Source organism: Arachis ipaensis, chromosome B10 (genome assembly GCF_000816755.2).
Source record: "Arachis ipaensis cultivar K30076 chromosome B10, Araip1.1, whole genome shotgun sequence".
Taxonomy (NCBI): domain Eukaryota; kingdom Viridiplantae; phylum Streptophyta; class Magnoliopsida; order Fabales; family Fabaceae; genus Arachis; species Arachis ipaensis.
In genome coordinates, this window is record NC_029794.2 from 3,337,913 (window position 1) to 3,363,758 (window position 25,846).

The window sequence follows — 25,846 nt, forward strand, 5'->3', positions numbered from 1 at the left end:
ATTTATAAAATATATAATTTAAAAAATAATATATTTTAAATTTTAATTATAAAAATATATATTAAAATGACTAATTATATTTATACAATATGTAATTAAAATTTAGCCTATTTTATCCAAAATCCAAAGTCTAAACTATGCTTTTATTTTGTCCATAAATCTATGACAATGAGAATTCCATTAATGTGCTTTAATTAAAAGCGAGTGGTCACCTAGTCTATTTAGTATTTTCAAGTTTTACAGACTGTTTGATTGGTTTACACGGAATCTAATCTACAAGGAAAGAATAGGGTTAAGCAATTACGACGTAATAAACAAACAAATATTATTTAAAAAAAATTTAATGTGTATATTCACTTTAATACAAATAATTTAAGTTGATGCAAGTTTGACCTCAACAGAAAAGGTAACAATTTTGCAAATCTAAGATCCAAGTCTAACAACTCTCTATTCCATGTGTTTATCATTTAACTACAAAAATATAAACGACAAAGAAAAACTAATCACATGTATATTACAAATTAGTAGTGAAATTACGAGAAAGATATTTTTAATAAAATCTGTAATGAACAAATTTACTTAATGATCAAATATGCTTACTTTTCAAAATTTATGATAAATTAAACAATATATATTCATATATAAATATATAGTTGTTAAGTAGTTACATAGTATATGTACTCTTTATATATTTTTATTATAAAGTATTATGTACTCTTTATATATTTTTATTATAAAATTAATTACAAATGAACCTATATTATTGCTAATAAAAAATGATCTAGACGTAACAATAATTATTGATTTGTTTGTATGCACTTAACGTAGTTTTATATGTATATATATACACCAAGTTATTAGCCATACTAGTACAACGGCTTTATAGGAAACATGAGGTTCTGTGGCAACCAAATCACACAACTAACGTAAACAAACAAAGCCATGTTGGAACGAACGAAATTAAAAGTCCAGAATAGAAAAACGGAGAAGGAAAAAATTATATTGTCGCTAAGAGTGCTGTGATTGTTTGGATTTCTGCAGAGATGGAATTGGAAGGCTTGCAGGAAGGTGTACCTACACCCCAACGCTGGTTGAGTTTGGTAGGAAGTAGCTGTTCTTATTGTTGGGATTCTTGTGCCGTAAGGTAATGCATATATGGTTGAGTCTTCATCACTCGCTTGGATTTCACTCTTTCTACTTTTTTCTTACTTAACTATATATCTACATCACCTACTTCTACTTCTTCGCTTCACTTTGAATTCATACAAGGAAGAACTAACCTTTATTTGTTCCTTTTCTATTGGATTATTCATAGTTTGGTTTTAGAAACTATAAGAATAACAAACCACAGAAACGAACTTTTAGTTGCATGCATGTTTTATTAGAGTACACTTGCTAATATCAATGTCTTAGCTATTTTGAGCTGAATTGTTTGAGGGTATAGTGTTATAATGAAAGATCACAGGATAACAAGCAGTTGTGATATTCTTCCTTCATGGAAGAGGGTGAAAAAAACTTTGTTGCTTCATCATTATGGGCTGAGAAGTGATTCTTCAAAGTATAATTATTATTCTTGTAGGGGAATCTATGTTGGGAAAAAGCACTTGTGGCTACAAAAGCACATCAAGACCATTGTTGTTGTTCTTGCATTATTGGGTTGCCTCTTCCTCATTGATTCCTTTTTCATCTCTTTCTTTGAGTTTGAAAATCCTCAACCCACTACATCATCAAATAATTCAAGTGCGTTTCTTCAGGTATAAGCAAATCATCCATGCATGCTTCTCAACACCCTTCTTGAATTTTCAAATAGAGCAGAGTAATTTAAGGTTAACTAGTGCAACTAAAATAAATAATGTGATATTTTGCATTGATACTTGTTTGTAATTGCTACGCATTTAATTTGATGGAATAAGGTTAAAGATTCCAACATCGACATGAAGCAATCGCCAATTCAAATGTATGATCGACTTCTAAACATGGCTGGCAGTGCTCTTGCTGAGGTTTGTATAAAAATTTCTGATTGGTATTTCTTGTTAGATAATTGTCAAAATTAATAATTCATTAGTGTATTATGATGCTGACTTTAATTTATTAATAGAAAGAGTTCAAGCAAGAGCCATCCAATTTATGGGCTGAACCATATCAGCAGGCATCTTTATGGAAACCATGTGCAGATAAAAATGTTAAACATAATCCAGGTAATTAGGATGAATATTTAATATAGTTTAATCTCTTAACATCAAATAAGACTTAACATAGTTTACAATCTGTGGCAGGGAACATTGTGAAAAGTAATGGCTACATATCAGTAAGTGCAAATGGTGGCCTTAATCAACAACGAGTTGCTGTAAGTATTGGCACCTAGATAATGTTGTGTCATTTTAGATAATAATAAAATAAGCCTATGGTTAAAATGTTATAACAATGATGTAAGTAACGAGACTACTATAGTGATTACAGATTTGCAATGTTGTTGCTGTGGCATCACTCCTTAATGCAACTCTGGTCATGCCAAAGTTTCTCTATAGCAATGTATGGAAGGATCCAAGGTAAAATTTGTTTATCAGAATAATAGCTGAAAAGTTTGTTTTATATTTTCATCAAACCAAATTTGTTTAATTGAAAAAATGGGGTAAATAAATGCAGCCAGTTTGGTGACATATACCAGGAGGACTATTTCATGAATATTCTGAAGGATGATATTAGAATAGTGAAGGAACTTCCACCTAATATGAAATCACAAGATTTAAATGCTATTGGTAGCCAGGTCTATTATCTTATCTAATAATCTCATTGCACTTAGAGAAGACTAATTGCAACTTTTATGATTCTAAATATTTTGCATTTCAGATTACAGATGCAGATCTTCCAAAAGAGGCTACTTCTGCTGACTATATCAAAATTGTCCTTCCTATTCTGTTGAAAAATGGATTTGTTCACTTCCTAGGATATGGAAACAGACTTGGTTTTGATCCACTGCCTTTTGATATTCAGGTCATAAAGCAACCTTATTTATCGTTAAGATGCTAAAAAGTATTATAAATGTATGACTTTATATATGTTTGAAACAACTGCAGAGGTTAAGATGCAAATGCAATTTCCATGCTTTGAAATTTGCACAAAAAATTCAGCAAGCTGGGTCACTATTAATCAAAAGGATCAGAAAATATAGTACTCCACCAAGTATGCTAGACACTCAGTTGCTAGGGAAGTTCATTGAGAAGGAGAGCCATGAATATGCTAGAGGCTCAACCAAATACCTTGCTTTGCACTTGAGATTTGAAATAGATATGGTAGCCTATTCACTTTGTGAATTTGGAGGTGGCGAAAATGAGAGAAAAGAACTTCAAGCTTACAGAGAAAGCCATTTTCCTCTGCTCCTTCAGCGCTTGAAGAATTCGACGTATGCATGATCCTATCATATGCTTTTGTTTGCATATTATGTTGGTTCTGAAGGAATTAAGTTATTTGTACATATTTATTTGGTCTCGTATACGTGGCAAAATGAATACACAAAATATTTCTGTTTGATAAAAATCCTTGTTTAGCATTCTTATGACATGTATTACTATGATGTTTGTAGCTTTATTTCTGCGGCGGATTTGAGAAAATTGGGAAGATGTCCGTTGACCCCAGAAGAAGCAGGTCTTGTTCTAGCAGGTCTTGGTTTCAAACGTAGTACATACATTTATTTGGCTAGTTCACAAATTTATGGAGGAACATCAAGAATGGATCCATTCACTAGACTTTATCCCAATGTGATCACAAAAGAGAATCTGCTCACACCTACTGAACTAGCACCTTTTAGAAATTTTTCTTCTCAGGTAAATTCATATATTAGCACAAACACAATCTATGAGCTGAATTGTTTATTTGGAAGTGGTTGACAATTAAATTTTGAATTATAATGCCTAAGAATATAATTTTGATTATGTAATGCAGTTGGCTGCATTGGATTTCATTGCATGTGCAAGTGCTGATGTTTTTGCTATGACCGACTCTGGTAGCCAACTTTCATCACTAGTGTCTGGACTAAGAACCTACTATGGCAACGGTCACGCTCCTACATTGCGGCCGAACAAGAAGAGGTTATCGTCAATTTTATCTGAGAATGAGACCATAGGATGGAATAATTTCAAAGATAGAATAAAGAAGATGATCCAGGAAGCTCAGAAGCTTGGAACAAAGGGTTATGGCAAAAGCATTTATAGACATCCTAGGTGCCAAGAGTGTATGTGTAAACTCCACTAGTAAATTTGTGTTCCCCTTCACATATTCTTTCACCTGAATCAATCTTAACTAGATTAATAATAGTTTAGTACCATTGTCATGTGTTAAAAGTCATATGAGTGATTAAAAAATATTAAAATTTATTAATTCTATTAGAGTACTAAAGAGTATTAAGAGTATTAAAAAAAGAATATTAAAATTTATTTAAATATCTAAAATAAAATTATAAAATAATATAAAATAATTATTTAAATTTATGTTTTTTTTTTAATTTTTCATCTAAAAGTGATTTTAAATAATATAATCTAAATAATATTTAATTTATTATAATTTATTTTAAATAAAAAATACTAAATATAAACTACGTTAATACCAACTCACTTTTGATCAAAATCAATTTTGCAAAATCAATTTTATATAAACATTCGATTACCAACGATAGTCCAAACACATTAAATAATTGGCAAAAGAGACTAAAAATATTGATAATCACTGGAGAAATTATAATCACCAGTAACCAGATGAGGCAATTTAGATGAATGAGAATCCATTATTATATGATTATCAATATGGCATCCCTATCCACTGTGATTTATCACATAAATACAAAAAAGGACATGATATACAGAAGAAGACAGACACAGATAGGGTAAAGCTAAAGCTGCTTCTCAACAGAGACAGAACATATTAGCAGTTCTTGATTGGCACTGAAACCATACATTACCACTGCTATCTTTTCTTTCTTTCTTAGCTCCAACTTCCAAAGATTCAAGTTACAAGTCAAACACACCTCAAGCTGCACACACAGAATCCAAGGTTCTTTATAAACAAAGGAATAACTGCAAAATAGTAGATAATTAGATGTATTTCATCAAAGCTAATTCACATTCATTTATACTTGAAACTATAACAAAATGAATACCTTTTTTTTTTCCAACCCATATTAATAGTACCTTCTTACAAGAACTTTACTTGGTTCAAGGAAGTCTTTTTACCAGTCAAAGACTGAAAATTTAAAGCTTTTACAGTTTCTTTTTGTTAAAAGTTTTTGACAGTAAATTCCAATAGATCACAGTCAAGCAAGAAGCTGATTTGCTTAAATTATAAATTAAAAAAAATGTTAAAAATGAAATACTTTTAAGACTGATATAGGATGGCTTATTGGATTTTATTTTTTTATTTTTTTAGCTTTTTAGCTTTAATGAGTGTAGAGTGCTAATACAGAATTTCTCTCAGAATTTTATCCAAGTTAATCTTTTAATGTTTGCTAATTTAAAACTTAATTCGAACTAGTAGTTTATCATTTCAATCTTCTTGACTTGCTTTAACAACTCTTTCCAAAATAGGTGAGAAAGAGGTCTAAGATAAACTGACAATAATTTTCTTCACAAAAATTTTCAGTAATACACAATTGTCACACCAAAACATATACAACCATCTGGGAATGATGCTTTTCCTTTTACATCTTCCTTTAAGATAGAACTTTCTTCTTAAGATGGAGGGAAAAACCGGTTGAGGTTGAAAGGGAGGGTGTAGAATTCTTCGTTCCTGGTATCTCCTTTGAATGATCTAAACTTGGCCCACCATGGCATTCCTCTATCCTTTCCACTATCCTTGTAATCAAGTGTGTTGTCCAAGAACGCAGCAATAATCAATGCAACACTTGGTGAAGAGAAGAATATAGTATTAAGGAAATCATTAAACTGAAAAAATACAAAAACAAAGGAATGGGAATTAGTAACATTTCTCATAAAGAATGACATGCTTTTAGGTTGTGTCAAGCACAAGCCATCATAAATAGAAGCAGAAGATGCATAGCTAGAACAGAAATCTTCATGACAATATTTAGTTCATGTCAATATATCACCATGATAGCACTTAGTTAATGTTTTGAGAAGACAACTTTCAAATTTTCAAGTCTCTGGACAATTTTTAATATAATTTATACACTTTCAAATAATTGAATCCTAATGGCTAATATAATAATATGGATGGAAAAACAGACTCACCCATCTAGCCTTTGTATGAGTAGGTCCATGAAGGGCCTTGGCAGTGTATTCTCTGAAATACTCAGGAATGGAAAGTCCTAAGAAAAGGGCAACACCAGTAATAAAGAGGTTCCTCAATGAGTTCATGTTAGTGAACTGCAGAAATGATAGTCCCACAGAAGCTGAAACATGCAAAGAGCAATTGTCATCAAAAGATAGACGAATGAAGCATAGATAGACTCCAATGAAATCGAAGGTGAAATGAATTAAACGGTTATAGCTTATACTCACCTACAAGACCAAATAGAATGCAGTGTGCAGCTGCAAAAATAGGTAAGGGTATTGATGCAAAGAAAGCTCCAAATTTTCCTGAAGAGGTATATTGTGCTTTGTAAGTAAAAATCATGAAATAAACTGTCAAAGTAAATTTAGTTAAGACTAATGTTGCCCCACAGTTTACTACTCACCTAACATTGAGAAGAATATCATAAAGCCAGCTGAAATTTGAATGACCCTTCGACTTCCAACGCGAGTGCTTCCAAGGAGTCCCACATTCTCTCTGTCATGATCCTAGGAGAATCAAATTTGTGTCCTATAATAGTGAAACTGGAAACTAGGAACATGAAGAATTGCACTTACACAGAAACTGATGAACCAGTTGCTGTTCCAAAAAGTCCATTTAGCAGTATTCCAATTCCCTGCCAGCCAATACCACGGCTTAGAACATGTGAAGGAGGTGGTGTTGCACTTGCCAGTCTTGATGCACCTTTGTATGCCCCAGTTGACTGTGAAAGGTTTTTCCTAATTTAGTTAGTCAACTATGAAGCTCAAGTATTGATACAGAATATGAACATGATATTAGAAATTCCAAGACACCATAAAGCTTTAGTAGAACATAAATCACAAACTTTAACTACAAATGAGGAACACGAATTGACGTATTAATATAAATTGTTAGAATTGAATTTCGGTATGAACTGTCATCTTTAAATACAGTACCTCAATTAAGGAGACTAAAACTGCAGCCGTCATTGCAAAAGCATGACCAACATTGAATGTAGGAGCACCCCACTCAAGAGGGTATGGGATCTTTATCCTGCAAGAAACAATGTTCAAGAGTTAATGGCAATTGCTCATCAAGCTTCTCATTGCAACTATTCAAATGTGGGAGAGATGTTTTATGCACTAACCATGGAGCAGAAGAAATAAGATTGGCTCTGTCTGTTCTGCAATTATGTTGGGTTAGTTCCGGGCGGTGTTTGTATGCTCCACTTGCTGTTAAGAGATGTGCATATGCCCAAATGATGGTGGTTGATATAAGTAGTGCAAACCTCTCTAGTATTGGTATTTGTCTTGTATGGAAGCTTTTCAAGTACTGCATAATGAAAATATTGTAACACAATTATTATACTTTACCAAATTCGAATGTATAGAAAATACTCTACATTGACATAATGAAGTTGAATTTGAGTAGTACCTGAGAGAAGACTACAAACAGAACTAACATGGGAATTCCAATCTCAACACAATGTCCAACCTGAAAGAAGATTCAAAACAACAAACAATGTTAGACAGAAAGAGACAGTCATAAATTTCTTGTATAGTCAGATAACAAGTACTGTTGACATATGAGTTATTGTTATATATATATACCACAGGGAAACCTCGGTCAAATAATCCAAAACCAACTAATGCAATCACTGGAGCCATTCCAAGTGGACTGAAAAACCTGAAAGAAAAGGGGAAGGATAATACAGTAATGATATCAAAGCTTCATTCTTCAAATGCAAGAATATCTATGCATTTCAAATGGAAGAATTTTTATCTACCTAGAACAAATGGCCCATAATTGGCTAAAACCCAAAATAATTTGTATACTTGATGCTACTATCATTGCACCTTGGACTGCTCTCATTGTGTTAAGAAATCTCTGGAAATCAATGAAAGAGCATTAATTTATGCAGACATGGAGCATAGACATGATATATTCAAGGCAAATTTCAAATTTGAATGATTAAACTCACATTTTAAAGGAACTAAGATATAATTTCAACATAATAAAGAGGACCATCAACTTATAAATGAACTTAAGGGAAAAACATTATGACCAAAGAGTAGAGAAATGTACAAACCAAATGAGGGTCCTGTATCTTCATAAGTGATGAATCATGGATTATAGATATAATGGGGACCATGTATGCATAAGATCCTCCTACCACTGTTGGTAACCGGGTTCCAAAGAGTGTCTGTAGCAATGTATTAATCCCTTCAACAAAAAGCAGTGTCTGAACCACCCTAACTTTATCATCCTGAACCGTTGTATGAAACATCAATTCCCCCATTTAGGCCAATGCAGAAGAAAAATAAGCCAAGGTAATTTCATTTTCAGTCTATACAAAATTTTCTCTTCTGTGGGGCCCAACCAGCTCATTCAGTCAATTTTGATTTAGCAAATGATGACAAAATCCAAATATATAATTTCAATACAATCAAAAGCTGGACAAAAAAGAAAGAAAAAACTTTACTTCCTAGGGATTTCCTAATATCAAATAATATCATCAGAAATTCAGAATAAGAAAAGCCTGTAAAGCATATTTTAAAATGTATTTATAACTATTCATTCGGTTCTTTTAACTAATATACACTTTTTTAACATTAAAAATGAGAATGAGTAGTTGTAAGTGCAACTGAAGCATGGAAAAAATGTGCCCAAGCACACAAGTTCTTCTCAGAAGAAATACAAAAAATGAAGTTTTGAAGATGCAGAAAGAAAAAGGAGTTGGAAGCATGGAATGGCTTACATCACTTCCTCCCATCAGAGGCACAAGAAATGAAGGAATCATGACAGCAGTTCCTAAGGCCAGAATATAATGCTGGAAACCAAGAGCTATTGACTCCACTGTTAACAGTTTAGAAGCAAATATATGACTGTCACGGAAAACCAAAATGGTCACAGAAACTGAAACTGAAAATGTAGTTGAGGAAAGGTGAAAGCTTTGCATACCCCAAGATGGGTTTGAGTCTATACAGTACTCCAAGCCTTGAAGCTGGTCCATTGGTGGGTGGTTTATCTCTTCTGGCTTAGAAGCTTCCATGATCTCTGACACAGCTTGTAACTCTTCTCTTCCTCAAAAACCTTGTTGCTAATGATGGATAAAAAAGAACAGCAGCTTGAGAGAGAGAGAGAGAGAGAACTAGATGAAAATGTGAGAGAACTGAGGGACTGGAAGAGAATGCAGTAGTCTAGTAGAGTCAATGTATGAAGTATGAACTATGAAGTTGAATAGGAGTAGTTAGTGAGAACTGAGAACACAGCAACTGAATAACAAGAGAAATTGCACTGTCTTCAACACTTCAATACATCACTTTACTTTTGATTTTTATATTAGTAGTTAATAATTAATAAAAAAGACTAAATTAATGGCCTTTTATACGCACGCACGTACGTCTTGGTATCTTACACCGAATTGATTTATTCTTCTTTACCATTGATCTAGTGATAAAGACAACAGTGAAGAGTAGTGAGCTATTTTTTTGGTAAACAAAGAGTGTTTTATTTTAATATAGAAAAAAGAATTCTGGAGTCATGCTTTGTGTTATCTAATAATGTTTTGTTAGAGAATATCCAAAGCACTTTAATTTGTCTGCATTGACATGTACCTTTAAATAAATATTTATAGAGGAAATTTTGATTGATGAAGAGAGGTAGCAACTAGCAAGTGACATTTCTTTTCTCAAGAACTATGATGTGTTTCCATGGCTCAAATTTATGGATATGGAAGGCTTAGGTGTGATCTGCCAAAATATGGAGTTATGGAATACAAGACAATAACTCGAACTATGCGAGTTTTTTGGTCATGAAATTTTGCTTCACAAATCCCATGGTTCGATTTGCAGCTGATGGAATTTAAAATCTGAAACGTGGAATTTGGATCCTCCGTTTTTCTTAGATAATTTTTTTTTACGTTTCGAGCGACACAACTCGCAGGGTCCGAGTTCTGCTTCTTCTGATCCCACAATGAGATGAAGCACCCCTCCTCCCCATACGCGAGTCCAACACTTCTTTTGTTTCCATATTCAAATTAAAAAGCGTGTTTCCATCCCTCATCATGAAAAAAGGTAATAGACCTAGTAAGCCATCTTTATGGAGGGAAAGATGATGCATCCTATGTTATCTATCTCTAGAGGCTTCATTTCCTTAGTATATATATATGTATATCCCATTAACAACCAAGAAATCATTACTAAGTTGTAAAAGGAACAACCTTAGTTCTAGCTTTGTGACAATAATATTAATTAAAAGAAATGTAAGATTCTATTATTTTATATGAAGAGAAACACTTTTTTTCTTTTTCTTTCCTTTTTCATGCAACTTTCTGTGAAGGGGCCTGGCTAATTAGTGAAAAGAAGCAAGAAAATGATGATTCTGAGGAGTTTATATATGTGGATGCTGACCAAAAGTGTTTGATGGTTGAATTGAATGGAAGCCGAAGTTGCCAGATAATATCACAAATGAACAAGATTGGAATGTTGAATGGATGTTGATATAAGGATCTTGCATTGAACATGGCATATGGGGTCCCCTACCTAGTAAAATGCTCTGATGCATTAGATTAAATTTGGTGTATATTACATCAAAATAATATAATTTGTATGATTTCACTTCACTAATTTGTATGGTATCTCTAACATTAAAATGGTTTGTTCTTGGTACATTTTCGTATCACATGGCAAAAGCTGAATTTGACTTTCAGCTTTCCACAAAAGGTGTTTTTATGGTGTCTAAATTTTAGACATAAAATTCAAAAATAAAAGAATAAATCTCATTTTTTTCTATTTTTAATTTTAAGTAATTTAAGTACAAAAATTATAGGCACCAAAAAGTTTTCCCCAAACAAAAACAAAACAATAAAAGGTGCAATGCAACCGTGATTGATTCCGTGAACTGTTTCCGTATAAGAGCAACTCCAATGGGCATATATTGAGGCCCTGTTTCTGACAAAAAGGGAACTGGGACTGTTGGAGCAAAATGGAATGGGGACCTTGCACAAGGACCGATGGGACAAAGTCCCTCTGAACGGGGACTGAGAGCAACAAATAATAACTTGCCATTTGGCAAGTTATTATTTAAATAAATAATTATATAAAATTTTAATTCATTAGAGATGTTTTGAGTTCCTATTTACTGTTTATGACGCAAAAGCTGATGTGGAGTTACTTTTTATGACAGGTGGGCCATAAACAGGAATTGGGATGAGTTCCCTATTGGAGATGGTCTAAGGTCCCACATACATAGTACATCGAAATGAGGCAATGTTAGGAACCAATGGACAATTTCATGCTTCCACCCAATAACGACAACAAAATGCTTGGTTGCACTAAGCATCATTTAATGTTTTAACCAACATCATTAGTGTTAATCATTATTTTGAAAAAAAAAGATATATTATTCACTAAACAACTTCACATTATATTTAAGGTGGTCAGGTCATATTTAATTATGGTAAAAACACGAGTGTAGGAAGGTGAGTTTCATGAATGAATGAATAGCTGGAGAGCAGAAAGCAAGTGGCACATTTTCAACTGGACTACACCCCAAGTCCAACCTCGTTTCCCGTAAAATGTATTTACTATTTATTTATTTATTTGCCCAATTACTGCAGCCAATGATTCACTCCAACTACCTCTGAGCTCGATGCCACCAACACTTTCTAGCTTCTTAATATCGGGCAGCGGTTTTTATTAACAGAACAATATTATGAATTTAACTAACATGTGAATATAACATTGTTTAAGGCAGGCTGAATATTATTACTAACAACCCCCACATATTCTATAAAAGAAACACCTGAGTTCGCACTTTTAATGGTATGGAATAATGTTAAGCATAACTTTACTAATAATTTGTAATGCCTCACACGGAAAACTAAATCCATGCTCCTAAATTAATATTTGGAACTTTGTTATTCTTAACAAACATCTAATATTCATGTTAACAAGAGGCATCATTCTTGGGTGTTGAGATAACATCAACACAGTAGTAACTAGAAAACATACATATCAAGTCAATCATAAGTCATAACAACCGAGTTCTTCATTTCTCATATTTTTTCTTCTTCAATACAATAGCCGATAAATTTACTTGTCCAGAATACACTTTTTACTTCAAACTAAATTTTACTCAAGTTACAAATACATTCAGCAGAGACCCACCATAACCCCCAAATGTGAGCCCAAACCTAGATTCATGTACATACAAAGTTCACAACGAATATGAAAAAACTATTGGAGTAAACTGATGACAAAGGTAGTCAACTAATATAATTAGGAAGCATTAAACCAATTAATTACTGCACTGCTACATAGATTAAAATTTAACAAGGCATCAAAGCAAGCTTCAGTAAAAAAATTCCTTTCATTCTAAAAAATATACAGTGCCAGTGATCATTGCCAAAGTTGATTAACAGACAAAAATGTTATGCTGAAATATGTTCAACCCACAACTTTTAGTTATACAGTCTTAGTAAAATGGATGGTTCACGATCTTATCTCCGACCTTTTTTCAGTAGATCTTTTTACCTCTGCCTCTCGCCGTTTTTGCTGCCTGCCCAACAAAAACACCCGTCACTGTATCAATCACATGTTGTCATCTCTTGTTAGTTTTGTGGATCTCTCTCGTTAGCTTTCATATGTCATCTATTCTAGTCCCCCCTCCTCTCTCCTCTATATGATTGAACAAATGCCAAACTGGAATCAAGATACATAAATACAACGCATAAAATTCAAGGTTGTTTATGTACTTACACAAATAGCATGTACCCACTGCCAGCATTAACAGCAGATAGAATTGCTGCATGAGCCCCAACAGTGGATACAGAATCCTGCCCCACAGAGGGCAGAGGATTTTTTCGATCACCATCCACCTGGAACAAAATCATTCACTAAAAATTTGTTAGCACAATGAGCCAATTAAGAATGTCCCTGAAGTTGCAGTAGGAAAGTTTAGATGAATACCTTATCCCATTTTGATTTTTTGTTCTGTCTACCATCCCGATTAATAGAGTCAGCTATAGGTGGCACCAAACCACTTGCAGCCACAGCAGAACCACCTGTGCAAAAACAATATCATAAAAGCACTATAAGATAACATCATAAATATATGAAAAATGACACCTAAGAAAAAGCTTCACTATTGCACAAAACATCTAGGAGGTTTCTGGACCTGCAACAGGCAAGCTGATTCTGGGAGCACCTGCTGCTACAATTCCCGGTTGTGTTCCCCCAGCGATAAATTCCATCTTCTGTGCTTTCTTCTTCTCATGTTCTTTCCTTTCACTTTCACGCCTCATATCAGCCTCTGTTTGTTCATTTAAGGCACCGAAAAACAAATAGAAGTTAAAAAATAGAAAAACCGGTATTTGCTGCAAAATCAAGAGAAATAAAATAGATGAGATTCGAAAAATATTAAAAACAGGTGCTCAGAGATGGAAGCCAAAATATAGACATGCCAAGAACTAAAGCCTAAACCTAGCAAATATTCAGTTTGCCAAGTCAAAACCAAGAAAAATTGACAACCAAAAAAACAATAGAGAAATCTAGAAGGCCTCATTTCTTGAAGTTAACATTACATACTTAATCTGATAAAATTATACTTCATCAAGAGTATAATAATTACAATAAAAGGTAGTGCTGCATTGCAGCCCAAAAGATAACCTCTAATGTATTTGTAGTGCAAGCAAAACACATTCTGACAGTTAAAAAAGGATTTTAACATCATTAAATACTTTAAACACACTGCCAGCTTGGAATAAACAACCTATTATGGCCTAACACGCAAGCCGTCATAACCAACAAATGTAGACAGACATCTACAGACCAAGGTAACCAATAGCAGCAAAATGAGCAGATGCGCCAAGGTTTTTAGTAGTGCAGATTTATAGTATTGATAACAAGTAGTTGAGTTTTAAGAACTAATGTGTATCAGAGATTATTTACAGGTTATCTACAATCTTGGGTGCAGTGCCGCTCTATGATCTGCTATACCATCATAGCATCTTTGCGGTTTGTTCACCCAGCTGCACCATGCCACTATCAAAGCTTAACTACTATGGTCCAGACAGTAAAATAGTATGCATGATAAATTTAACAAAATCATGGAAAAGAGTAAACTGTAGACTAACATGGCAAATAACAGTCAGGAAATAAGGAGAGAAGCAGCAGTTACTGACCAATTTCATCATAGAAGTCGCTTGAATCATATCCATGAGGGTCAAATACATCTTTACTGAAGCAAGACCCTATTTGGTCAATTTCTTGATACCTCACTGCATGCAATAAGAAGTCAGGATTTCGATAGTTCTTTCTGTTGCGAACTTCGGCATTAAAACTTTTTCCAGCCTTCTTATACTCCAAGAACTTGTTTATTTTTCTCTGCAATCGAAAAAGAATCCATAATTACAGAATTACAGCCAACTTTTAAGGGATAGTACTGAGAAGAGAAGGGGGCATCCACTAGAAAATATTAATGTCTAGATAGTATAATATAAAACTGAGGTAAAAGATCTACAAATAGAACCTCTAATTATTAACAGAAGGAATTTGATTGAGGCAATTAGAAACCATGGATTGTTAAATCATTACCAAAGAATGTTCTTGCTCAAAAAATTGAGGGAACTTACAATTAAATCCAACATCAAACCAGAGCACAGGACAAGCTAAGTGGTTTACTTAACTTATTGAATGCTACTTTACAATCTATTAAAATGGTATTCAACTGTTGATAATATTCAAATGCTGTAACAAAACTTACTTGCAGTTCCTCTGAGCATTTTGCTTTTGGTGGAGGAGGGAGAAATTTATCCAATGGGTCTTCAGATTTTTGCTCATCTTGACCTGCTTCTACAGGTTCTGCATCATCAGGTCCAATCATGGCATCATCATTCATTGTATCAGATTTCAACTGCTCAGATAATTGAGGAGTGTTTGATTGATTGCTAGGTGTCATAACGTGGACTGCTCCAGATGGTGTTCTATCTAGCAAATCACCTGCAATTACATGTTCCAGAGGGTAGTAAGTTAGAGGCAGGAGAAATGAACATGTAGCAAACTAGCAATTGTACTGTATTTGAATAAAAATTAAATCAAGCAATATCATCTTCTCAAGACTGAAATTCGAATACAGGATTGCTACTCTTCCCATCCCAAATTACACCGCATTCTAAGCATGAGTTAAATGCATAAAGATGCATTTCAATCACGATTTATCATAAGTATCATACAAGTTTCATCGGATTTCAATCATCATTGTAATATCATATTGCACTTACCATTGGTCACATTAAGCTGGTCCCCATACATGACTCGAACACTACCTCCTATCTCTCCTTCCTGCAATCATTGGCAACAAACACACCCATCATTCTCACTTCCAAAGAAAATCGAAGAGAAAACATAAGATTCTACAAAAGGAGTGTACCTCAGGCTCAGGAGACATTGCAACTTCGTCATGACCATAGTCCACTATAGTAAGCTTTCCTCTCCCGCTCCTCGTCGAATCCGACGGCAGCACGGCCACCCCTCGTTGATCTTGCGGCGGCGAAATTACCATGTTTGTGTTAACGCGCTGCGGCGTTGGAGTTCCAAACCTGCGCTTCTCCGCCGGCGTGTACACCTCGTCCGCAACTCCCTCGTTACTTGAATCAACCCCTGCCATTCTATCCGCGTCGGTGGCGGTCAAATTTACCTCCGCAGCAAATCCTCCGGCGGCGGCGTCCTCGTTCTGCTCGTGGCGCATACCTATCTCTTGGTTATCTTCTTCATCTTCTTCGGCGTCCTCCATATCGTCGTCTCCGTCGTCGTTGTACATGGACAATAAGGCTATACCTTCAGATTGCTTCTTCTTGGATGCCATTGGCAGAAGCTAGGGTTCCGGCGAGGAACAAATGAAGGGCTTGTTTCCTGTGAAAGGTTGAAATTGAGTGACAGGGAAGTGTTGTTGAGCTGCGAGTGAAGGGAATTTGAGACGAGAAAATTGGAATTAGGAGGGAACCAGAGAAGATGGAAAAAGGTTGAATCAGGAAGAACCAAAGAAAGACTATCACAGATGCAAATGATGAATCGAAATTCGAAAACACAGGTGTTTTTTTACCATGGATGGGCCGGAAGTCTCAATGGCAATATGATTACCACTTGGTCTAGGCCTCGGCTGCAGGTGTTTCTTGTTCTTGGTTAAAGTTTGACAATGAACCTATTTTCATTCGGCCTGAACAATGAGCCCATTTTTGAACAATCTCAACTATCAAACCCTTTGGGCCTGAAAGCCTATTAACTGACAACAGCAACCAAAAAAATGTTAGAAGTAATCCAGTTATTATGATCCCCTGGTTAAATAATGACATATATGCCGAAGAGCCTTAGCTCAAGTGGCATTTCACCTTCTTCCCACCACTAAGGTCTAGAGTTCAAATTCTAGAGGTTGTATTTGAGGGAAAAATATGATAAATGTGTGAGGAATGTGTGGGTGTGTTGTGTACCTAGAATTGAGGGTTGTCCAATCCATTGGAGTACCTAGGATTGGGGGTTGTCCAATTTACTGACCCACAAAAAAAATAAATAATAATGACATAAATTTTAGGTGTACACTAAAATTAACCACTAGAATATGTATTAAAATATAAAATATACAAAAAAGGATAAAATATATTTTTTGTCTCAAAAATTTGATAAAAGTTTCAAAAATACCCTAAGTTTTATTTTGTTTCAATTTTATTTCAGAAATTTTTTATTTGCATTAAATATACTCTCGACGGCTAAATTTTCAAAAAATTTAATACCAATCTAATAATAATGCATAAAAATTATGCTTGATTTGTTTGTGTTGAGGGTTGTTCTTATAAAAAATTAGTCGATAGAGATATATTTGATACAAATCGAAAACTTCTGAAATAAAATAGAAACAAAATAAAATTTAAGAGTATTTTTAAAATTTTTGTCAAACTTCAAGAATAAAAATATATTTTAGGTTTAATTACTCTGTTGGTCCCTATAGTTTCGCGAAATTTTTAATTAGGTCCCTATACTTTTTTTCCTTTTAATTGAGTCCCTATACATTAATTTTTTTTTCAATTAAATCCCTACCGTGACAAAAACGTCTAAAATAACAGAATATTCTCTTAAAAAAACGAATATTCTCTTTTTGAAGATAACAGGACACTCTTATATTTTAAAAATTCCAAAAAAACCCTTCTCACTTGACCCCCACACTCCCATCCATAGCCCAGTGACCCCCCACACTCCCATATCCTTAGCCCTAACCTCTCATCGAGCTCTCTCCGGATCTGCCGCACGGTGCCTCTCGCCGCGCCTCCTCCTCTCGACGTCCCTGTCATGCCTCGTCCCTTGTATTCTACTCATCCCTTGTATTTCGACGCGCCTCTGTCCCTCTCTCCCTCACCGTGTCTCGCCTCCGTGCCTCCGTGCTTCCATGCTTCCCTCGCCTCGCCGCGCCGTGCCTCCGTCCCTCCCTCACCGCGCTGCCCCTCCATCCCTTGCGCTTGGTTTCGCTGCCTCGCGCCTACTCCCGTGGCTTCCATTTCAGACAGAGCCCGGGACTAGTTTGGATGCAGGGACTTGGGAGGTTGGCCTTAGGTATTGCATTTCGGCTGCAGTGGCTTGTCCGGATCGACTTCTTGTTGCAGTTAAAGGGAATTCTGGATTCTGATTTAATACCATTGAAATTGAGGTATATACTGTTAAACTCATGCTTATGTGGATTGATCCTTTATTTTTAGTTATATTTTCATCATCATATAATAAAATGGTTCTTATTTTAGTATATACCGATTCATTATATACATGCGATTGCTTCTCTTATCATGCTGCAGCTGTAGAATTGCTTGGGCTAAATGTTTACAGCATTGTCCTCAGTAGACTTATGTCATGTTATTGTTTCCATATTGCAATGATCTCAACGAAGGAAAGCATATAAGCTTGGAAACCTTCAGTATATGTATTCAAACATTGCATTATTTGCATTTATATTCAGAATGCACAAACATATTTATCCATAGAAACTTGGTAAGAACTTTTTAAAATATGAATTTATCTGATATAAGCTATTCATATAAATTAGCATTGAAATATCCGAATTTTACTGTAATGATGGCAACTAATATTTTTGGTAGCTTGAGTTTCTGCTCTTGTGTGTTTCCAGTCATATCTAAGGGTATCACAACAACTTCATACAATGAACCAGGTGGTTGTTGGGGCTACAATTGGTTCCATTATATCTCTTATGTGGTATTGGTTATGGAATGCTTTTATTCAGGATGCATATCAATCCTCTTTGTTTGTTAGGATCATTGGTTTATCGAGTTCTATAGGAATTTGCATTTGTTTTCTTGTATTTGTGTTGGCTTCTTGTGTTTTTATTAAAAATCTTAGTGTGTTTTTTTATGTTAAAATTTATCATATTTTCTAGTAGATCTTCACATCATCACTCTGCCTCTCTTTTCATTTATGTTTTTTGCATTCCATCGAAGTATAGGAGAAATGGCCAGCATGTTCTTTTGCATTGTTTATCTAACATCAGTGAGTTGATTTCCTTGGGCCTTTGGTCATTTCTAGCTCTATGCTATAATTTTTGTTTGGTATTTAATACTTATTTGTTTATTTTGGAGGAAATGTTTAGATACAAAGTTGGTTTTAGACTAGACTTCAAGACTTGCTAGAAGTGCCTGAAGACCTTGAATGTAAAAAATGTGAGATTTCTTTCATGACTTAAACAAAATTTGGCACTCACAAGCATAGGGCTGACAAGTTAAGGAGATATTTAAGGGAGAAAGAACACATGACCAAGTGGAAATATTAGCCGGTAGCTGATGGAGCTCCTTTTTCACATAATAAAAAATTTGTTTTATTATGTTTTAATTGAGAGTGATATGTTGGTTGCAGGTGTTGTCTTTGTTGGAGACTTAGGAACATAAGTATGGAATCTAAGTCGAGCTTCTATCTTTATGAGAACCTAAAAGTTTGATTCAACTTTGTACAAAAGCATGCATGAAGCACCTTGCTATGGTGAAGACATTGTGGATCATAAATTTAATGTATTTAGGAATTTTCAATATGTTAAATTCTATATTTCGATGTAGACATTGTAAATGTTGTGGTATTTATTTGAAAAATTAATCTATCCTCAATTCCTTTTATATTTTGTGGAAATATAATTATTTATAAAAATTTAGTTTTAATAGTGGTTAATCTGAAATGAGTAAAAATCTATAATTATAAAATTAGGAACAATGACAGAGTTAATAATCGATTTAGATTTTTAGTTCAGAAATTAGTGGCTAAAGGGTTCAGCGACCGATTTTCAAGAGAAATCAATCACTAAATCGGTCGCTATTTCAGTAATTTCTTGTAGTGTGAATATGGATTATAGGAATATCTTTCTTTGAATATTTATAGTTTTACTAAATTTTCAATTAGGTCCCTATACTTTTTTTTCTTTTCAATTAGGTCCCTAAGGTAGCGTTTGGTGGAGAGACAGAAACGAAAAGACAGAGACTGAGAGACAGAGACCAATAGACAGGGATTGAAATAAATCTCAGTATTATGTTTGGTGCAAAATGGAAGATAGGAATTGAAATAAGAATGAAACTCTAATTTAATTTGCACAAAGGATAAAATTGGAATTAATTAATTGAAATGAAAGTATTTTAGGTATAAAATGTTATTAAAGTTTCAGTTTCCATCTCTAAAAATTTCAGTCCCTTGTGTCCCTATTTTTTAGAGGTACTGAAATACTGAAATTTTAGAGAGAGACAGAAATTTTAGTACCAGTCTCTGAACTAACAAACACAATACTGAGTCTCAGTCTCTCAGTCTCTGTCTCAGTACCTCAAAACAAACGCTACCTAAGGGTATACAAGTAATTTCACAAGTCACTAACATTTTTTTGACGTTTAACGTTGATAGGGACTAAATTGAAAAAAAAAAATTAACGTATAGGGACCCAATTAAAAGGAAAAAAAGTATAGGGACCTAATTGAAAATTTCGCGAAACTATAGGAACCAACAGAATAATTAAACCTATATTTTATCCAAAAATAAATTAAATTATATAATACACATGTACTTGTACCCAAATATACGTGAAATCTATCGCTCTATATATGGATAGAGCTAGCATGCATTAAATAACCACAAGATTTGCATTACCCAACTCCATCAGTTACATACATACATGTAAGAAACTAAGAATAGTAGTAGCACACATTTTTGTCTCTACTTTAAGGTTTAAAGGATTTGTGGAATACGGAACTAACTCAGTTCTTGTTGACAAGGACAGAAAACTAAATCTATCTGTGGACTCAATAACAGCTTTCATCGAAATTTCAATTAGGGTAAGCTCAAAACTCAAAAGTATTAACACCACACAATAAGAGAGTAAGATTGAGGAACTCAGCAAGTGAAGAGTAATAGCCCCAAAAGATGAATATCAAGCTCTTAAGAAAGTTAATACCTAAGTTGCGGTACTACCACCACATAATGCCAAAATTATAGGCAGTAAATGGGTCTTTACTATTAAAAAACATTCTATTGAGTTTAGAAAACTAATATCTAATTTGATGATCAAACATTATTAAATTATTAAATTGTTATTTACTTTTAATAGGTTGTTTAATGTGTTTGTTAGTGTGCAGATTCTATATTGGGTCAAAAGACAATATAAACCCAACTTGTTATTTAAAATTAATTAAGTCTTGTGCAAAAATTAATTTTAATATAAGTGGTTGGATGCTGAAATAAAAGAAAACTAAATTGGCCCAAATCACAAGCCCAAGTAAACTCTTATCTTGGTCCAACATTATTGATCCGAATTGAAAAAGAAAAGAATGGATTAAGGGATTGGTTCGATTACCTACTCTAATGGTTAATGGAATTCAAATCTCAATTCAATTGATTGCATGCATAAGTAACCGAAACTAAAAATTAAATTGGGTTTAGTATTGCATTAAAAGCTTTGTCTCTTCTCTCTCCTCTCTCTTATCTTTCGGTCATATCAATTAAACTGAGAAGAAGATAGAAGTCATGAAGAAAAAGAAGTTACAAAAAAAGCTTATGGAAGAAAGGTTATGAGGAAGGAAGATCTAAAGTAAGACATGGCAATATCTTTGTCATCGAAGGCAAGATTTTGAAAAAGAGTTTCAAGATCCTCCATAACAAAAAAAGAAAGGATCCGTATCTGTCAGAGAAGAAGATTTCAGTTGCAAAAGCTCATTTCTATTTTTGTTCATCAAAGAAAGAAGATAGCATCTGGAACTACGCATAGGAAGAAGTAAAAATGGAAGGAAAGAAGCGGCTCTGGGTCAGAATCCTTTCTTGGAGCTAAAGACAAGATCAAGGGTTCAGATGGAAGGAGCTTGATAAAAAGGGTTGAGAGAGGTACATGCATATTGGTTTTTGGTTTTCCCTCTCTCTTCTCTTTGTCTGAACCGCGGCTATTTATTGGAGAAGATGTTGTTGGGTTGGTTGAACTGGTTTCAATCTTGGAAGCTTCCCCTTCTATATTAAGGGTGAATGGCTAAGGGTTGAGATCAAGGTCATAGCTACCCAAACTCTTTGAGTTCTTCTCCTTCAAAAATATTCATTTTGTTTTCTTTTTCCTAGTATTGTCTATCTGAGTCTCATGGAAAAAAAGTCAAATATGGTGAGGTTTGTAAGAAAAAGCCAGAGAAAAAAGACAGTGATCAATATTAGAAAAAAATAGCCATAGATGTCTCAGAGTTTCTTTGTACATCTATATGTTGTGTTTCATGATCTTGTGGAGATTCCCTTGCAAGTTGGGTTAGCACTTTGTGATTGAAAACTAGGTTTTGAGTCCTAGTCAAATTCAGATTGGGTGTAAAATCTAGATTTGTCCTAGATATGAACGAGTAGTTCCTAGAGTTAAATTAGTGTTTGTAATATTGTGATAACATACTGAAATTCCATCATTGTTGTGATGGAGACTAGATGTAGGCCACATTGTACCTAGTGGCTGAATCAGGATATATCTGGTATTATTTCTTCTTTCCTGCTCCTTTCTCCGTTTTTGGTTATCAAGAGACAAAAATAAAAATATCTCTCAACTCGGTACGAGACAAAACAAAAGTGTCTTTCAACTTGACATGAGACAAAAAACAGAAAATATTTCCTGAAATTTCTTAAAAAATCAGAAATTAATATTCAACAAAAAGAGGCTAAGATTCAATTCCCTTCTCTTTGTTACTGATTACCATCACATCCGGATGGAACTATATTACTTAAGGCTTTCATTAAGAGAAAAGACTTTGACTTTGAACAAGTTTTTAGTCCTTTAATTAGGCTAACTACAATTCGATTAGTCTTGAGTAACTTTATCTAAAAACTAAGTCTTGAGGCAATTTGATTTCAATAATATTTTTTTAAATGAAGATTTAAATTAGATTTTATATACACAACAACCTGTTGAGTTTGAACAAATTCCTTCCAATTATGTTTGAGGAACTCAGCAAACAAAGATTTCTTCTAGGTATTCTGTTTATTGTTTAACTGTAAAATAATTTTAAACAATTGTAATGAGTAGGTGTTATATAAGAAATGTTTTATATTGTTAAGTGTTGTTGGACTTTTTTGTTATTGAGCAGATTAAGTTTTTGTTAGAAGTGCACTACAGTTCATATTTCCATTAGAAAGCAACACTGTCCCAGTTAAACTTTCAGCAAAATAGTAAAGTGACAATAATAACCGTGACTCATATTTGTAGCAGTATGCAATAACACTTGTGTAAAAGCTAAAGGTAAAAGAAACTGAAAAAGCATCCACATAACGTGTGTTGCAAGAAATTTAATTAGAACCAATAGTAGAAATTTTTCTTGTTATTTATAACATTGTCATGGCGACTATAGTATTTAGCTATTTCACTAGTTATAATAAGATGATCATGGAGAAAGAATATCTCTGAGATAATACTTAATTTAGTCCCTGAAGTTATAATCGAACCTCAATTTAGTTCTTGAAATTTTAATTGTCTCAATTTAGTATCCAAATTTTTCAATTAACTCTGTGACGGACATTATTGTAGGGACTAACGTGATTAAAATTTGAAAAGTTCAGGAATTAAATTGAGACAATTGAAATTTTAAAAACTAAATTGAAATTCGAGTGTAACTTCAGGAACCAAACTGAATATTTTCTCAATATCTCTCGGTAGAAAAAATGTTATCCAACTTTTTATTTATGAAGTATGAAATAGACAAGGAACGTGGAAGCTAAGGTTTTACATTTCTCTGCGTCAGCCTAATTTAATTTATTAGCATTAATGGGATGGGACTATTGTAATTGTAATGTCAGGCTCAAGAATTTTCGTCCATCATGTGGATAAGAAAAACGCGGAAATATAGCAGCTGGCAAACCAACTTTGAATTGAAGCAGCTGCAAGTAAAGTTGATATTGACGTGCACCTTATAAGCTTGCTCATGCAGATAAAACAAATCCGTTAGTTTCTTCATCACCATGCATATATACACACATTTGTATTAAAATAATGTTAAAGGTCTAATAAAGATTTAAAGTTTGAAACAAGAGTAGGATAATTACATCAAAAGTTAAAGATAATGAAATAAGGATTAAAACAAAAGAGTATTGCTAGGGAGCCAATGACCTAAGCGTACAATGTGTACCATCCGAATACTAAGGATAATAAACATCTCATGTCATAAAATTACTCATCACAAAAGCTTAAGTTGATTTTGGGGTTCATCAAGGATCGAACTCTTGATCTTTCGTATCTAAAACTCTAATACCATATCATGAAATCACTCATCTCAAAAGCGTAACCTGACAGGATAATGTAACACTAATGATCATATCTCTAATACTTCCTAAACCTCCATTGTACACATTGTACACTTAGATAATTGGCTCCCTATACTTTCTCAAAACAAAATACTTCCCTTTAATTTATGTCACATTGTAAAGATATATAAAAGAGAAAATTATGTACTGCAATATACTATTGTAAAGAATTATTAGGAGAAGATATAAGTGATATAAAACATCAAAGATCAAAGTGTTATAGTCCACAGTATGTTATTGTTCCCATCAAAACCAGATTCGGATTGAAATCTAAGCATGAGAGACTCGCTGGGGGCATTAACTCTGAGGAGGAACACAAAAGGCATTAATTATTAACGAACTTAACCAACGTTGAAAAAACAAATTTCCATCTATTTTTATAATCATCATTACTTTCCATTTGTTAGTAGGTTACCGGAGTTTTTTTCATTGTATGCATATGTTAGCTCAACAATCTACTATTACAAATATCACTTGAATTCATGCAGAACAGAACACTACGTTGAAATTGTCTATGTGTTGGTGATCTTTTTCCATATATTGGCAATAATGTGTGAAAGATCCCTCAATGAGAATAAGTCAATCGAAATCATTCAAAACTTGACATCTTAAGCATGCTAAAATAATCAAAGCAATACGAGATCCCATGTCACTCATTGACCCACGTTGATGGAATTAACGTACAAGAGTATGTCGACAAATCAAAAATAGAATAGCCTTAATTACCTACCATAAAATCAAAGGTCACTCAAATTAACACTATTTAAAGAGCCACAACCTGGTCCTAGCCATGACGGTATAACACACAACGCACATGGTTCTCCTTTATTTTCTATAATAAAGCAAAAAAACTACTCACAAGCAGCAAATAGTAGCTACGCATGCACATTATTAAAGATATAAATATAGTTGTATCTAATCTCATCTACCCATCTTTGTTTCTTTTAGGGAAGGGGATATTCCCTAACTAAAGAGAGAAGAAAATAAACTAACAATAGAACAAAGCAAAAAAGAACAAAGTGAAAGAGAATAAAACAAAATAAAAAAGAAAAGGAAAAAAAAAACATTAAAGTAAAGTAGTATATAGTAAATGAAAAAATAAAATAAAACAGAAAAAGAAGGTAAAGAATAAATGATGGAAGGCCCTATTAGAAGAGACAAGTAATAAGTGGGATTCTCTGCCTCCATACATGCTCACCCAAAAAGAAGAATACTACACACACCACACTTCCCCCACTTCATTATTATTCATTACACCTTATGTCACCATTCCAAGCTTCCCCTCCTACCCCACTTAATTTTGTCCAACTGTTTTCCTCAACCTTTTTGTTTTTTTGCACTATATACATTTAAAATACTTTCAAGTATATTGGTATATTGAAAAAATTGTAACTATTTTTTATAATTAAAATCAACGATTAAAAATTATTAAAACATTAGTGTACCCATACACTTCGAAAATTTTCCTATACATTTTTATAATCATAATCATAATAAATACTACAAAATTCAAAAACTCAATTTTCAACATTTTGTCCACTCAACCTTTTTGTTTTTTTGCACTATATACATTTAAAATACTTTCAAGTATATTGGTATATTGAAAAAATTGTAACTATTGTAACTATTTAAAATCAACGATTAAAAATTATTAAAACATTAGTGTACCCATACACTTCGAAAATTTTCCTATACATTTTTATAATCATAATCATAATAAATACTACAAAATTCAAAAACTCAATTGCCAA

General features: G+C 33.5%; 3 protein-coding genes and 1 pseudogene across 10 annotated transcripts; 1 reads left to right on the forward strand and 3 right to left on the reverse strand.

The window, feature by feature from the left end:
- Positions 1,242–4,330, forward strand: LOC107621650 (uncharacterized protein At1g04910). The gene is made up of 10 exons (XM_016323679.2): positions 1,242–1,754; positions 1,914–2,000; positions 2,099–2,198; positions 2,277–2,347; positions 2,461–2,549; positions 2,647–2,767; positions 2,851–2,994; positions 3,078–3,403; positions 3,584–3,824; positions 3,943–4,330. Exons 1-10 carry the CDS (start codon positions 1,452–1,454, stop codon positions 4,249–4,251), a joined length of 1,791 nt encoding a protein of 596 aa, XP_016179165.1. The 5' UTR covers positions 1,242–1,451; the 3' UTR covers positions 4,252–4,330.
- On the reverse strand, positions 4,878–9,490 carry LOC107622587 (nucleobase-ascorbate transporter 2). Of its 4 annotated transcripts, none has more exons than XR_002356470.1 (14): positions 9,223–9,490; positions 9,020–9,117; positions 8,351–8,527; positions 8,048–8,148; positions 7,872–7,947; positions 7,696–7,755; positions 7,409–7,593; positions 7,218–7,314; positions 6,858–7,003; positions 6,686–6,777; positions 6,510–6,587; positions 6,240–6,400; positions 5,620–5,933; positions 4,878–5,026 (listed from the first exon to the last, which is right to left on the reverse strand). XR_002356470.1 is itself a non-coding variant. In XM_016324540.2 (13 exons), exons 1-13 carry the CDS (start codon positions 9,311–9,313, stop codon positions 5,721–5,723), a joined length of 1,575 nt encoding a protein of 524 aa, XP_016180026.1. In that variant the 5' UTR covers positions 9,314–9,490; the 3' UTR covers positions 5,380–5,720. The 4 variants fall into 4 exon arrangements, 2 of the variants coding, with proteins under 2 accessions (XP_016180026.1, XP_020969940.1); XR_002356471.1 differs by having other exon boundaries at positions 4,878–5,069; XM_016324540.2 differs by lacking the exon at positions 4,878–5,026 and having other exon boundaries at positions 5,380–5,933.
- LOC107622588 lies at positions 12,535–16,339 on the reverse strand. Of its 5 annotated transcripts, none has more exons than XM_021114282.1 (8): positions 15,694–16,339; positions 15,545–15,605; positions 15,028–15,263; positions 14,447–14,648; positions 13,441–13,575; positions 13,233–13,327; positions 13,023–13,141; positions 12,535–12,818 (listed from the first exon to the last, which is right to left on the reverse strand). In XM_021114282.1, the coding sequence occupies exons 1-8, from the start codon at positions 16,126–16,128 to the stop codon at positions 12,794–12,796; spliced, it is 1,308 nt and encodes a 435-aa protein (XP_020969941.1). In that variant the 5' UTR covers positions 16,129–16,339; the 3' UTR covers positions 12,535–12,793. The 5 variants fall into 5 exon arrangements, 3 of the variants coding, with proteins under 3 accessions (XP_020969941.1, XP_016180027.1, XP_016180028.1); XM_016324541.2 differs by having other exon boundaries at positions 12,535–12,822; XM_016324542.2 differs by having other exon boundaries at positions 12,535–12,941.
- LOC107619941 overlaps positions 24,305–25,846 on the reverse strand; it is a 4,154-nt pseudogene continuing 2,612 nt past the window's right edge.

Coding starts and splice junctions, on each gene's coding strand:
- LOC107621650 (XM_016323679.2), top strand. CDS start 1,452: ATGAAAGATCACAGGATAACAAGCAGTTGTGATATTCTTCCTTCATGG. Junction 1,755..1,913: donor ATTCAAGTGCGTTTCTTCAG/GTATAAGCAAAT, acceptor TGATGGAATAAG/GTTAAAGATTCCAACATCGA. Junction 2,995..3,077: donor CACTGCCTTTTGATATTCAG/GTCATAAAGCAA, acceptor AAACAACTGCAG/AGGTTAAGATGCAAATGCAA.
- LOC107622588 (XM_016324541.2), bottom strand. CDS start 16,128: ATGGCATCCAAGAAGAAGCAATCTGAAGGTATAGCCTTATTGTCCATG. Junction 15,264..15,544: donor CCAGCTTAATGTGACCAATG/GTAAGTGCAATA, acceptor ATGTAATTGCAG/GTGATTTGCTAGATAGAACA. Junction 13,328..13,440: donor AATCAGCTTGCCTGTTGCAG/GTCCAGAAACCT, acceptor GTTTTTGCACAG/GTGGTTCTGCTGTGGCTGCA.
- LOC107622587 (XM_016324540.2), bottom strand. CDS start 9,313: ATGGAAGCTTCTAAGCCAGAAGAGATAAACCACCCACCAATGGACCAG. Junction 8,528..9,019: donor CTCTGATGGGAGGAAGTGAT/GTAAGCCATTCC, acceptor ACAACGGTTCAG/GATGATAAAGTTAGGGTGGT. Junction 7,594..7,695: donor TGTTTGTAGTCTTCTCTCAG/GTACTACTCAAA, acceptor TTCATTATGCAG/TACTTGAAAAGCTTCCATAC.